Source organism: Ascidiella aspersa, chromosome 1 (genome assembly GCF_963924565.1).
Source record: "Ascidiella aspersa chromosome 1, kaAscAspe10.2, whole genome shotgun sequence".
Classification (NCBI taxonomy): Eukaryota; Metazoa; Chordata; class Ascidiacea; order Phlebobranchia; family Ascidiidae; genus Ascidiella; species Ascidiella aspersa.
In genome coordinates, this window is record NC_139447.1 from 7,178,924 (window position 1) to 7,194,390 (window position 15,467).

Below are 15,467 nucleotides of genomic sequence, written 5' to 3' on the forward strand. Positions count from 1 at the left end.
AGTTGTACAGCAATACAGCTGCAAACATGTGCACCCGAGTTTTTCCTATTGAAAATATTGAAACAATTTCATTAGTATTAAGTTACCTATCATGTAATATGCTTAAATTAAAGAGCTCTTAAAACTTAAGTTGAAAATAAATAATGGTATGTCACAAACTACATTGGCTTTCAAAGACTGTTATGGAAAGTCCTTTATTACCATTCATCGCATATCGTCCTAAAGTTTAAACAAGCAATTTAAACAAAAGCAGCATTACAAATTCTTAAGCTTTTGTCAACTAATGGTGAAAAACATTTTCTCAAATTAATTATCACAAACAAGTCAAATAATGCATTTAAAGATTTTACAGCCTGTTTGACTGATTTAAGCACTGATCTGTTTAAACTGAAGTTTACTTCTATATTTCATTACACTAATTTATTGCAACTCCTTTAGGCTTTAACTATTTTATATAGTTTTTCGAGTTGGACTGTAATGGTAGCACACCTTTTGCATGATTTGTTTCAAGTGGTGATTCATTATATTAAACAAATAATGTAATAACACAATAATAATCTTTACTAGGTTCAAATTATGGTGGAAAGTGGTTAAATATATCCAAAAACCGTTTGTTTTTTTACAGCATCAAAGCCAGTAATTGTGTAAATTCATATTAGTGTAGCCATTAACAGAACACACATATCACATGTAAGACACAAGATTTCAATATAACTGTGTTTGCTCACAAACCTCTGCAGGCGAGTCATCCTGATTGTTGTCGTTAGCCGCTGTTGAAACGTCCAGGTACGACAACTTAAGCCGCAAGTGACCTTTGACACGCGATTTAGAACTGGAATAGAAACATTACGTCTTATAAAACAGACCAAACATCATTTACTCTGATAAATGCAGATGACAACCACTATTCACTGTACAGATAATATATCAAAAAATGTTTGTCTGCGAAATACTTTGTCTTATGTAACTTTAAAACAATTTTTCTTTATTTTTTTAAACCAATATGAGGCTAGCACAAGCAAATTATTTACCTCCATCAAACACTATATTACTTTGTATGTTAGCTGAAATTTATATACGACAACTTAATTGCACACCCTAAATAACGAACCTTCTTGGCCGCAATGGAAATTCTCTGTGGCTTTCTGGTTCTGTATTCTAAGAAACAAAAATTAAAAATATTAGCAGTCTTTTCATTTTTGTTTATTATTTTTTTTAAGCGGAGAGATGAACATATAAACAGATTAAATTTTGCACACAACAAAAAAAGTAATGTTTTTTTTAAATTGTTAATATTATTCTCACTAACACATTTTATGAAAAAGGCTATAGAACAAGTTAACTCTTTAAAAACATATTTTATTGATTTCCCTTTATAAAACAAATGCAATTAACAGTTTTGATATAAAAGTTTCTTTATTATCTTTATCAAGAATTATCGTGCTACATTCGGCTATCATTTTAATAATTTTGATATGATCAAAAGTTTGATCAAAAAAATTATTCTTCAACAAACAAAAGCAAAGTGGTAGTATTGGTTGATTGCATAAAACACATTTATAAATCCAACTCCTGTTTAAATTGTTGTTCTTGTAAACTATTTGTGAATGCCAATAGCAACTTCATTAAATTTGTGCACAGCATTGTGTGGTGTCAACTGCCAACAGTTAACAAGGTTTACCAAATGCCAAAAAAGAGTACAGCTAGGTCAAAACTATTTTTCATCTCTGCACAATGATATTGAATAAAACTATTCACAATCTACTTGATATGCTGTGGCCAAAGAAAAAAAATTAACAGATTTTAACAAATAAAACTCAAGGGTATTTCACTCACAGCATCATAAGACATTTAGTGATAAGCTTTGAAAGACATCGGCTAATATTTTGTGTGGAATGCATAGAAAATATTTTAAAATCCATTTGCATTCATCAAAAATTGTCAACACAACAGTCTACAAATATTGTCTAGCTTGGAATTTTAAACCTATCCCGAAATAGAAAGCCTACATAGTAAGCCGCAAACCAGCAAGGGAGGTTTAAGAGAATTTTTGTAATATAATACTTTAGGTACAAAGGCAAGACAATAACAATACGTATTAGATTAGTCATCGCTTTAAAGCCAAAACATAAATTCTCTGTTTAAGTCAGAATTGCAGGCAAGTGTTGTTTTATTTTCTTAGAAAGCCATTAGGTAGACCTGGGTTCTGAATTGTGGGCCTTGTTTCCTAGGGGACCAAAATGCAAACTTTCAGGGCCAAAAGGATATAAATTAGATTTTTATTATATGATATACCGTTTGTTAAAAAAAAAATTTGTGTTTTTTAATATGGCTTAAGAAAGTCCGCTTGTGGCATTTTGATCTAAAACAGGAGCAGGGGTGCAGCAAATTGAGAGTTGATAATTATTGGTGTACAAAAGGTTGCTTCACATAGGCAAAAAAGTATCAGCCGATTGTGCTTTACTTTCCATCTAGATTCTAGGCTATTGGAAAGTGAAATATTTTGTAAATGCGGCACACCAACAAAATTAAGTAGGCTTTTCATAAGGCGAATCACTAAATGTTTTTCTGCAAAATGTAATAGGGTCTGATTTAGAACTTGCAAAAATTGAATTGGTAACATAAGCAAAGCAATAAACAGTGTACATCCTTAAGGACTCATTGTTAGTATAAACAGAAGGACCACAAAAAATCAGACAAGGAGCCGCTAAGATTGATAGATACAATTAGTTAATATGTTTTGAATCAATTTTTGAAATAATTTTTAGATTTTTTAAGTTTAACAAGTTTTATTGTTTGGGAATTTTATCTCTGTATAATACTCAATATGTTGATTGCTAAACAGCAAAAAAACTATAAAAGAAATGATTTCCATTCTTATTCGACTACTTCACTCACCGAAACATACACAGAGTTGATTGGGACGTCAACCTGGCCCAGAAAGTCATCTCTTGTCTGAAAGACAAACAGATTGATAGTTTGCATTTTATATACATAAAACAACTTAGTAACAATGATAGCGAACAAAGCAGGTGATATTAAAAATAGAGTAAGTTGGGATGTTGATTCAATATGAAAGCCAATGACTATCAATGTTGTATTGTTGTTTACAATGTTAAATCTGCAAAACCGAGACACACTAAATTATAGTTACTATCATGGATTTAAGAATTAATAACATAGCTGTTTCAGTTGTTGCTTGACTATCTGACAAAAAGCAATATATGTTCATAGCCTGGGGTATAGGATTGTTGGCTGATATAAAACTGGATATGTATAGTTCTACACTTTTGACACACTAAGTACAGTTTAAAGCAGAGGTGTCAACTCAAACATACTAACATGCCAATTTTTTCTTATCCATCCCATGTCAAATTTAGTAAGTTAGGTTTAACTAATTCTTTCTGAATTAGAAGCACTTTTTTCAAAAATATTTTTTTTTTTACACAAGAAAAACATTTGTTCATGCAAATCATTTATATAACTGACCAAAATGAAAAAAGCTGCTTTTTTGCAAACGTTTAATTTAAGATTGGAATATTGGGCTTAAGCATTACTAGACAAAAGATTTTAAAATACAATAAACACATAAAATACATGTCTTACTGCTTTCACATAAATGTCAATAAGGGTGAAACAATAGTGTTTTGATCAAGAATGATCAAGCTATAGAACAACAAACACTTTAGTAATCTTAAGAGCAACATACCCTAATTCAGTGCTTCTTAACCTATGGGTCGCAACCCAAAATTGGGTCGCTGTTTGGTTTGGTTGGGTCGCCTACGCAGTAATTTACATGTTTTTACTAATTGAGATTGTTTCTGAGCAAGATTTCTCAATTAGGAAAATTAAGGAAGCAATACAAATAGTGTATAGTTATTAAAATTTGAAATTCTTTATGCTAATGCCTATTTTTGTTCGCTTAAAAAACAAAATAATTGGGTCGCCAAACCTTAGTCGTCATATTTACACTTAATATTTGGGTTGCCGCGAAAAAAGGTTGAGAAACAGTGCACTAATTGTTATAAAACCAAAAAAAAGCTACAAGACCAATTGATAAACTCAATATGTACTAACAATTGGTGTATTTTGTGATCACAAACTATCGCAGCTAAGTAGTTTGTGTTGATTCAAGCTATGAAAAAAGATTGTTGTACACTATAAGTATACAGAAGCCATTTTTGTGATCCAGTGTAACTCAACATAAAGTGCTTGTGTCACGGTTGATCTGACTAGCATTGCCTGTGACAACACAAGCAACAAACAATGTTCAAGTCCTACAATTTTACTGAAAACACATACTTCATGTTGTTAACTTTTTTGACATACATTGTGCAATGGGCCATGGACAGAATGCTTGTGCCTCAAAGACAGAAACTTTTTTTAGTTTTTAATTTTTAGACATTTTTAAAAATGTAATTAAATGGTGATTATAATCAGATGTTCTTAATTTTTCAGGTAAAAAAGTAGGTTGTACAAAATTACAATGATGAGTTGCAAAGCTCCAAAATAAAGTGAAGCTACGTTTATGTCTAAAAAGGATTCTAAAAACGCGATTCTAGAACAATATTAAAAACACATTACCAAAACTATCATGTAACGCGCGCAATATTTGGACAAAGGCCAAATCTAAACATGTGACCACTGACCAGCAATGGGGTCGGTACATTTGATGAAAATGTGACGTACGGTAACATTTCTCAGGAAAACATATTTCAAACTGCTGCGTTAATGTTTTAAACGCCTTTTAATTTTGTTTACATTGTTTATTGGTACGGTGAAGCATCAGCAGCGCTCGGTAATCAAGCAAACGTTCTATTTGTAAACGAATCGCTGCGCAATCACAAATCGGTTCCGATCGAAAAACGGCCTCGGCCAGTATTGAGAAAGGCACCTTTTTAAGTCGAGCCAAGTACAGATTACTTACCGCAAACATCAACAATGCATGCATGAAAGCGTAGCCCGAGCCAGCCTGCGACGAGGGTAAAACTGGCCGAGCGAGGATTAACCTTTATTGCGAGGCAAACGTGTTTGTCCGATGCCTACCGCTTTTGAAGATGGTTAACAGCGTTTTAATGGTGACTTTCTGATAATTTTAGTACGAGAAAACTAACAAATTTAACTTGCAAACATTCGACCCAAAGTTGGCTAGCACAGGGCTTTGGTTTGCTGTAAGGTCTTTTTACAGTACTTAAAATCTATGTGTTTAAACTAGTTGCGACTGACTTGCAGAACATTTAAAAAAAAAACAAGTTGTGAAACTAATTTATTGCGCGAGCCACTTAAGAGTGCTTTGCGGGCGTGATAAGTTTAACAGCATTTCTTTGTTGCAGGAACAGGCTACATATTTTGGTTATGTGGGCCGCATAATTTGCATAATCTTTCAGACGTGCTTTAGAAAGTTAGATTTCAAATTTCGCAAGAGAAAAATGACGCAAAACCCTGGGGCCTTTAGGCAATCTTACCACGCGCTCACGCGACAAAATATAGTTTACTCCAAATCCAGAATTAACATAACAAAAACGGCCAAATTAATCGTGTCGTAATTTTAAAAAAGCTGACAAACGTCATAGCAGGGTTTAATGTATACTAAACATTTCCAATAATGGAAAAGACATATCAATAAAACAATCTTACATCAACATTTGGTGTTTTCAATTTTTATTGCAAAGTTTCATACTTTGAAAAAAAATCTGCTGCGAGCCATACTAAATTGTCAAGCGTTCCATAGGTGGTTTCGCATCAGTGCTCACGGCGCACTTCATTACATCACGCGTCACGTGACCTGAGTAGTCATGTGACAACAGCGACAAACACGCACCAGAGTGAGAAAGAAGGAGCGTCAACGGGGAAAACGAAGTATTCTGGTCGATTACGGCAAACATTAATCCGGGGAAAATCCCTTCTAACTGTTGGCAGGTTGTTTCACAGTATTTTTCCAGGAAAGTTACCGTTGGGGCGCGAGTGCGGCGTACTGAAGGAAATGCAAATCGCGAGAAATCGTGGAATTTTTCTCGAAAAATTTATACGGTCTTTTAGGTCACGAGTCCCAGTTCCGAAAATCTGCATCAGTAAACTACGTTATAGCAGCAACTATTTTGACACGCAAAACGTAATGTCGAGCAAGCAAATAGTCGGTTTGCTCATTTCGGCTACTGATAAAACCACTAAGCGTTTAACCTTGGATTAAGGGAAGAAAAAAAACACTTCTTAATGGTACCTCACGTACTTCCAAAAATAACGTTTTAAACCAGAAGCGACCAAATGCATCTGCGCGTTATTAACAGAACAAACCATGTTGAGCAATTACAATTAAGGTGGCAGTTTAATTGTGCCGATTGTGTTAAACAAGCTACATCTTCATGTTGCTCAGCAAACCTAAAACTATTCCATAAATTGGAACATTCTATTAAAACGGTACGCTCATGCTTATAATTTGAACAATAATTTTCAAATGGCATAAACGCTTCTTTTTAATCGTATAGGTCGGTCATGTTTAAATGGCGGATAGCGATCCGGTTCCGGATCTTTTCAACGTTTTGGGCGGATCTTCTAATGTAGTCTTGAAAAAATAAAATACTTACTTTTTGATTATTTTAACTATACGTAAGTGCGAAAAATTTTCGCGCTTCGCGCCAATGATTTTTCTACGTCCAACTTGTTTACGTTTTGATGCTGTCAATTGAACTAGATCAGCGCTTTAACGGAAAACGTATTCAAAAATATTGGGCATATATTTTTTAACATTTTTTTTTCAGCAATGTAATAAAAACTTGCAAGAAATTCAAAAGAAATGCTGGTATACCTAAAAAAAAAAAATCATAAAAAAAAGAAGTCATTTTGTCTTGCGTTGCACTTCAACACTTCATAGTTAAAAAAATGCATTTTTTCTTCACATGTACGCACTTTAGAAATGCATGTCGAGCCAGCAACAAACTAAAAATACTACGCAAACCATGACCCATTGTTAAATCCAATTTTTTTTCCTCAGTAATCACTAAATCGACGCAGACGAAAGCACTTAAAGCAAGAGGCCTAAAAAACGCAATAAGCAACAGAAGCGCAGCGCTAAGGTTTCCTGTCGATAAAATATCGATTTGTCCATTGCGTTTAGCTATAAAAACTTTATATTGCCTAAAAATTGTAAATTCCCATAAAATGTAAGAAACCCTGCAAAACCACGTTTAATGCCACAAATAGAATTTCCTAAGCATGGACCTTTTAAAACGGGTTTCAATTATGTAATTAAACAATATTAAAAAAGCAGAATTTTAACTGATTTAAACAACAAGTAAATGTTTAGATTTTTAGGCTGAACTCCGCGTTGTCCTAAAACCGCAAACAAGATCTATTTAAAGACAAGCTTGAGTTGAGAAGCACGTTTCTAAGGCATTAAATCGAAATACTGTCATTTCTAGACTAAATATAATCCCTTACGTCGATTTGATTATATAATACTGTTGCCTTTAAGATAAGCAACACTCGTTTATAAATTATGCCGGGCAGCAATAGCTTATTTCACAATCCCTTACATTGACGAAAAACGAGTAAAGTCGAGAAAGAATTAAACATATTAAGTCTAGGTTGTGTTCGTAACACCTGGGTTCAAAACAAGCCGCTGCCCGAAACCGTACTAATTTAATATACATTTCCAGGCCTGAAGAGAACAAAAGCCGAAATAGCCACTTCACGTAGTTGAAAAGTTATTTCAACAGCAATACAATTTGTACGCGCGTGAGGTAACTGCAACGTGATATATGCGCGTGCCATTGCAATTTACTTTGTCAATGTAAACAACCGTTAACAAAAAGCATAACAAGGGGCAGAATAGCGATGAGGCTAGTGCAAGTGCCATCGCTGCATTCGTTGTGATGTCCGGCTACACAAACGATATCCGGTATCTCTAGTTCTGTTTGAGCTGCGTGACGCGTCCGCTGAACAGTTCCGCTATTGGGTGGGTTTTGAGGTTTTTTCTTTGCTGGACAACTGCCCAGAACGCATTGATGTCTTATGGTTTTCTGATTAAATTTGTAGGTATTTGGTATTTTAGCACATTTACAACTGCAGCTATGTGTGTTTTTATCTTGGAATAAAACTTTCTACCATCATAAAAACACAACATTGACATAACTTTTTATTTAATTTGCTTAAAAAAAAAATTTTAGTCTAGAAACATAAAGAAATAGTTTTAGATTATTAACATAATGGAATCAGAAAAGAAAAGTCATCCATTTCAAACATGCTTAAAAAAGCATAAAACTAAGTTGCTCTAAAATACGTTACAATACTCAGACAAACGAAGCTGTCAAATGCTCTATTTTCATTAAAATTGAGTGAGAAGGTCATACTCTGGCTTCTGGCTGATAGTTAAACTAAATTAAAAGAATTGTGCGAACCTCTTCAAACTTTGTTACATTAATCAAGCTGTCTTAGGACTCAAGTTCAAGAACAACACGTTAAGAGAAAAACAGCAACATAACTTTTAACTACCAGCTTAAACAAAGCAGAAAAGTCAATTTTGAGCTATCCTGTTAACTTACACATTTTATCCCAATACCAATGCTTTGCTGTTACTATGTTACATAAAATGTCTGCAAAAAAACATGAATTGATAAACAGTACACTTCTACAAAAGTTTGTCCTTGCCCTCATGGGACAAATTTTGCAAAAGCTTAACTAAACTGTTTTGTAGAACATCGTAGAATAGTGTCTATAATCAGCAACCTATGTAATATATGTACGGTGGTGTACCAGTTGCTTCATGCAATCCTGGTCCTAAATCTAAAACATTAAAAATAGAAAAACTCACCAATCTGTTTTCATCAAAAACTTCAAAAAGGAGGCGATTATGGCGAAGTCCAACCTGCAAGATGTACAATGGAATGAATAAAGGAATTTCATGGGGACTTTGTGACAATTATTGACACAAACATAATTTGAATTGTAATAGCTTATTTCATAATTTTAATTGTAAAAGTAGCAATTTGCAAACATAATACAGTGATTTTTAATTTGTAATGCTTGCAATTAAATGCATGTTTAAATGTTAAAAATCTTCTATAACAGTGCTTCCCAACCAGTTGGTCGTCAAGCTGTTTCTAAATGTTACAGTTTCTATTAGATCGGGAATTATTGCATTTCATTATCATTACGTAACATTTATGCAACAATCTAACAAATATGTAACAATTAGATGTGTTGTGCGGCATTACCTATTTCAGTACGTCGTATTGCATGTAAATACATTGTTCTTTTTCTCATTAATTTGTTTTTCATTCGATTGGTCATGTGGGTTGCACAATAAAGCTTGCATTAAAAGTGAAAAAGGTTTTAAAATAACTGTTTATATCAAAAATAAAATTTATATATAGAGAAGAACTTCGGTGTATGAAACAAAATAGTAGAACAGTTTATATTCACACTTACATTGAAAATAAAAGATTCATTCCAAACTGGATTTAAGGTCTGCAAAGTACAAACAAGTTTAATTATTCTATAAAAGAAGCTGGTATTTTATGTAAGCACCATGCATAATATGATTAGTACCCTAATTTTTTTTTTGTTTATTCCCTTTGATTGTAATATAAAAGTACTCTAGATCCAAGGTTGGCCCTAAATTAAAATTCACACTCGCCAATGAGTACTTGTCAGATAAAATAACACTCGCTAAAAATGCAGACATATCTCTGTGCATTTAATACAGTGTGTAAACATAGTTGTGAAAAGGCAACTCAGCATGTTTTGTGGTAATCATAACTAATGTTTTTATCCTATATCCTTACACTCACAAGGCCACAAGTAAACAAGTTGATTAAATTAATGATAGTAATAAGTTTCATGTCCCATCAAAAGATAATGGACTAAGAAGCAAATTCCTTAAATCACTAAAAAAATATTTTTTCCCTTGCCAAAAAACTTACCTTCTTCTTTGTTTTGGTTATCACAGAATCATAAGTGACTTTTGGACTGCCTCCCCTGTCTTGTTTGTAAAGTGAAACAGAAACATAAGGGTCACTGCAAGAAAATATTGCAAGACAACAAAATTAGAAAAACAAAAATTTGTTAAACCTTGAGAAAATTAAAAAAAAACATAAACCAAGAGAAGCATGTTTAAATAAGGCAAAGAACACTCAAAAATCGTGCCCTTAATAGTAGGTTTTTAAAACATTTGTAGCGCACCTTGTTAAAAGCATTTACAAGCCAAAAAAATAATGCTGTGTAATAAAATGTTTAAAAAGTTTAGGAAAAAATTACCGGCAACATCCCTTCCACCCACCCAAAAAGGCAGAAATTAGGAAAATTGGATATTTTTAGGCAGTTTTGTAAAGTAAAAAAAAAATTAAGAAATCTGATTACAACATTGCGAAGTATATAAGTATACTCAAACAAACAAAATTTTACATATGTCCTATATTATTTTATGTCATACCTTGCACCGAAAATATCTTTTTTGGCTAAGCTGTGTCCTGAAATAACTTCAATCTTCATGAGCCGATAACTACCAGCTTGAAGATCAGACTAAAATAAAAACATTATTTTGGTTAATGCAATGCAACAATGTAAAGTACTGTTGTTAGATCTGACAGTATCTAGCATAGGAAAACAATGTGGTATACACACACACACACACGTGTATATATATATATACAAAAATGAGTGAGTTATAAATTGATGTCATACATAAGAATAAGTCATGTAACTATTTTGGCCAACTAAGCTCCTTTAAATAAACTTACAGGTATACACACATTTGTGTGCAATAAACATAAATCAGAACAATTTTAATCTACCAGATAAGTGGGTGATTATTTATTGACATAAAAAATACTTAAAACAGTAAAGCCTAAAAATTAAGAAAAAAAGAAATTCATTTGACATAGGATAACAGTTATTTAGAAGACTGTCTGGTGTTTGGGCATGAGCGGACGACCAGTGGTTCTAAACGCTTGTAATAGTCTTAATGCGAACAGCTGGTTTTCAGGTATATGTATATCTAACATGAATGTTGTGCCTATTCTAAAAAATTGTGCAGTAAAACATTTATATATTTAAAAAATAGTGTAAAAAAAGATCAACAATCGGACGCAAAGATAAAGGAGGAACTCAACCTAACATAATAAACCATGAAATGAATTTTTGACTAGAGCCACTCCTTACACATGGACGAGATAATATCAGCCTATTTCTCATGGACGAGATAAATATCAGCCTATTTCTTTCCTAACTTTATCTTTGCTCAGCAAAATTTATTACATAAGTTGCACAAGAACATGTTGATTATATTGTGTAAGCTCAATTTAATCAATTTTTTATTAACCTTGTATGGCTTCTTGAATAAATGCAATCACGCTATCACAAAATCTGTTTTAAAAATTTGTTGAAATATTCAACAGAAATAAAGCATAAATACAATTCATAGGTAGAAAAATCTTCTCTTCTTCAAAAATAGTTTGAATGTAAGTAGTTAAATAGGATAGGAAAAAAATTCTCATGATGTGTGGTTTGGTCACTCATAAAGTAGTTACAAACAAAAGACTAAACATACGCACAATGCAACCTTTACAACAACATGGTTGTGAAGTATATATATTAACAATGTTTACTTTGAGAAGTTATTTTGACCTACCATGCAAATTTATAATATTTTTTTCAGAAAATAAGTCAATAAATAATCAACTCAGTAACATAACAATTTCTAAAATTTTGCTTTTGGTCATTTAGCTAATTAGTTTGATTCCATTAGGACTTAAAAATATGTTTTGTATAAATCATGTAGTTAAACGATTATGAATTCTTGCGGAAAGCAATTTAAATTTACTTTAAGAATCAAGATTAAAAAACTAATTTTCATCCCGGTTTATTGTTAGCTGAAATTTTTTTCAAGGTTCACCTGCCAAAAAAGTTATACAGAAAGCCATATAAATCAATATACAAAATAATTTATATTAAAAATAAAGTCAAACAGCAGAAACAAATCATTACCTGGGCACTGGAGTGCCCATAAACGCGCACATTAGGATTAGCCATCAACAGATATTTCCAATTGACGTAAATCCAATAATCCAAAAGTATTTATGCTTGCTAACGTGTCAAAGTATACAAAACTCCTCACACAATTTACCAAAAAATCTGAAAAACATGAAGAAATGTCAGAAATACAACATCTAAATGATAAACCTGTTAACCCTAATCTATCAATTTATTAATACACAATACATGTGTAACTTGTAAATCTGGATCCGGCTTAAAACGGTAAAATAAAGGTATTACCTCCCTACAGTCCCTCAATATTAAACACTTACTGCCAATGGAAAAAGAAAAGTACTAACTTATTACCCAAACCTAATAAGCTAATACATTTTGCTGTTCAGGGTTATTTTTTTTGTACAAAACGTTTTTTTACATTCAGTAGTTAATATATTTATAAGACTTTTTTTGCACACATCTTTAAACTATGGGTTTAATTAGGAGAATACTTGGATATAAAAATAATTTAATATTTTAAATTTATACAAGACCTGACACTGGTCTAAAATCCTACCACATTTTCATCAAGGGGTTATATTTCCAACATTGTTTTGCTTTGGGTAGGTGTTTAACGTGTTAATAAACATGTTAGGTCAAGTATTAATATTATTATATTCATTAACCCACATTTATATAATTGTTCTTTGCAAATTTTGTTGGACAACTCTTATGTTACTTAAAAAAAGGTAGGATTCTAGACCAGTGCACAATACCTTGTTCCTGCCAATACTAGAATATACTACTCAAAAATGGAGACACATTATATGAAATTAATACAATAGTAAAAGTCAAAGAACTATCATACGTGATTAGGGAATTAAACATATAAACCTTAGATTTTGGCGCAAGTTTTTGATGGCCACAAATTATGAAATGAAACCAAGACCCTAATATGCACCAAAGTGTTAAATTTGCTTAAGCCAATGACCTTAATTAAGCGCACATAAGTCACTATTTGTAATGACTTGACATGACTGAACTCTTCTGGGCAAGTGACCTGACTTGACTTGAGTCGACAAAACACTTTTGGGTTGAAACGAGGTGTTTTCATTAATCAACTTTTTAATATAATTGAGCTATTTATCCTCTTTTGCACATAAATCACTTTAATTGGTATATATATGTAGCAGTTTCCTATTTTTAGCTTACCTTTTGCTGAATCAGACAATTTACCAATTTTAATAGTTTAACATTTTAGTTTTATGACAAGGACTGACAAGGATTCGATCGAAGTTGACTTGCTTTAGTTATAAATTGACTGGGACTTGACTTGGCCAACTGATGACTTGGAGTTGACTTGTTGTTTATTGGACTTAAGTTATTTTACAAATGGCTGCAAAAAAAAATAGGTTACCAGAAACCCTAATACAGTGGTTCTCAACCTGTGGAACGCGAAGCCATTTTGGGTGGTACGCTGTACGCAGTATGTTTTTAAGTAAAATTACAGTTTTACTAAAGGGTTAAGCATTTTTTTTATTGTAAACTATACATTCGTCGTAATGATTGTATAGTTAAATTTGTTATGCTTCTTTAATGATAGGAACTATTATCTTTCCGGAACATCTATGCAAATTTCTTTTATGACATCATAGCAAAACAACAAAGAATTACAAAACTTGACTACCAGTATCTTGCAAGTTGAAAAAGAGAAACTTTATTGAGGTGGGCCGCATTTGTTTTGAAATTTCCCGGCTAACTAATTAGCTAATCCACCCCTGTTAATAATCCTATATACATTTTGAATAAAGTTGAGTTTTTCGACATTTTGTTGGTACGCAACAAGATCATAGAAGCTCGAGGTGGTACTCAGTGAAAAAAAGGTTGAGAACCACTGCCCTAATAGATTAACTAAGGTCAAAGGTTTCTTAACCAAATTATTAAGATATATTTTAGTTTTGCGAATACTTCAGAAACTTTTAAAATGCATTAGATAACCACTTTTCAACCATACTCCTGTATTCCTGACAACTCGAACTTGTCGTATCGTTTACAAAGACACGGTACCAAAAACTTGGGCGCTGGTCTAGAATCCTACCACAGTTCTAAAATCAACGCACAAAATTTGAGTTAGGGTGCGGGTTAGCGTTCGGGTGTGGGTGGGTCAAGTATTATTATATTCTTTGTTTAATAATAATACTTGACCCACCTTAACCCAAACGCTAACCAGCACCCTAATCCAAATGGTGTTTCGTTGTGGTAGGATTCTAGACCAGCGCCAAAACTTGTAATTGACCAATCAACAGCCCTTGGCTTTGTAATGGTGACGCTAACTATCGGATTGTTTGCTGCAGTGCAACTGGAGGTATTCCATACAAAAACATTACACTTATCCTTGATGTCAGTGAATCATTTGCTGTTGTTACGTAAAAAGCATAAACTTATTTTATCAATGAAAAACTACTGCTCTGAGGAAGGCGTAGGCTTTGTGGTTTATTTACTAAAGGGAGTTTTATCATTTGGTGATCAGTGGCGGTCCCCAACCAGTTTTTTTACGATAATGACCGGTTACCACCAAATGTAAATCGTTTAAAGACAAAATGAATTTATTCTTTACTAAAATAAAAAGTTCTTCAAGATAAATCTATCTTTTTGGTTAAATGGCTCGACATCACATTGCTGGAAAACGTGTCGCGCAGCAGCAATTAATATTTACGAGTGTTAAAATATTTTTATGTTACTTCAGGCTGCTTCAGGTTTTTAAATAATCCACGTTTATTATAACTACTCTACCTTAATTTAAAGTTCGAAAAACTAATGATTAATAACTAGCAAAACTAAAAACTGTTAAAAACCCTTTAAAAAATATCGCATTGTATAAATATGGTCTTTTAAGTGTGTGTATTGTATCAAGCGTGGATGGGGACAAATAAATAAACTTGAAACTTGAAACTTGAAACTTGAAACTTTAAAGTGGTTATTATTCTTGCATGTATCCACGGTAGGAATTGGCTATTGTTTTACGCTTCAACCTGTTGATTGTATGTCGTTTTGAACAACCTTGGTGTCCGGTAAATTTAGCCTCTTTCTGCACGGTATCTCGTCCTAATTACTGTTTAGGGTAGTTTTGTGCTTTATTTTTAAATACTGTAACTAGTTTCTTGCATGAACAAAAAATATCGCGAGGTTACAAAAACGCCTCCAACCAATTGTCCTAGGGCTTCTAAATTAAATTTCGGGATCGCCTACAACAGTGTTTCGCAACCTTTTTTGGCTTGCGGCACCCTACAAAAATTATAAATAGTTCGCGGCACCCTTGCTCGTATTTTTGCGTGGTTAACTATATATAACGCTACAATAGCGAGATTGAAACAGCACATTACCTGTGCAACAAGGTTAATAAAACCTTTTTAATTATTGACACTACGATCGTACACAAAAAAAATGTATAAAAAGCTTACCAATAGAGCAAAAATTGGAATTCTAATTTTTTTAAAAATATC

The 15,467-nt window shown here is 32.7% G+C and overlaps 1 protein-coding gene across 1 annotated transcript in view; it reads right to left on the reverse strand.

The window, feature by feature from the left end:
• The window catches only part of LOC146166843 (E3 ubiquitin-protein ligase NEDD4-like), a 39,263-nt gene extending 25,288 nt beyond the window's left edge, over window positions 1–13,975 (reverse strand). Inside the window, exons 1-9 of the mRNA XM_083383533.1 lie at window positions 13,177–13,975; window positions 11,983–12,129; window positions 10,430–10,518; window positions 9,921–10,014; window positions 9,427–9,465; window positions 8,810–8,863; window positions 2,899–2,955; window positions 1,112–1,158; window positions 733–832 (exon numbers count right to left, since the gene is read on the reverse strand). Of these exons, the coding sequence (XP_083239659.1) occupies window positions 733–832; window positions 1,112–1,158; window positions 2,899–2,955; window positions 8,810–8,863; window positions 9,427–9,465; window positions 9,921–10,014; window positions 10,430–10,518; window positions 11,983–12,027 (525 nt within the window). The 5' untranslated portion in view covers window positions 12,028–12,129; window positions 13,177–13,975. The remainder of the gene's footprint in view (window positions 1–732; window positions 833–1,111; window positions 1,159–2,898; window positions 2,956–8,809; window positions 8,864–9,426; window positions 9,466–9,920; window positions 10,015–10,429; window positions 10,519–11,982; window positions 12,130–13,176) is intronic.
• Window positions 13,976–15,467: the final 1,492 nt, after the last annotated feature.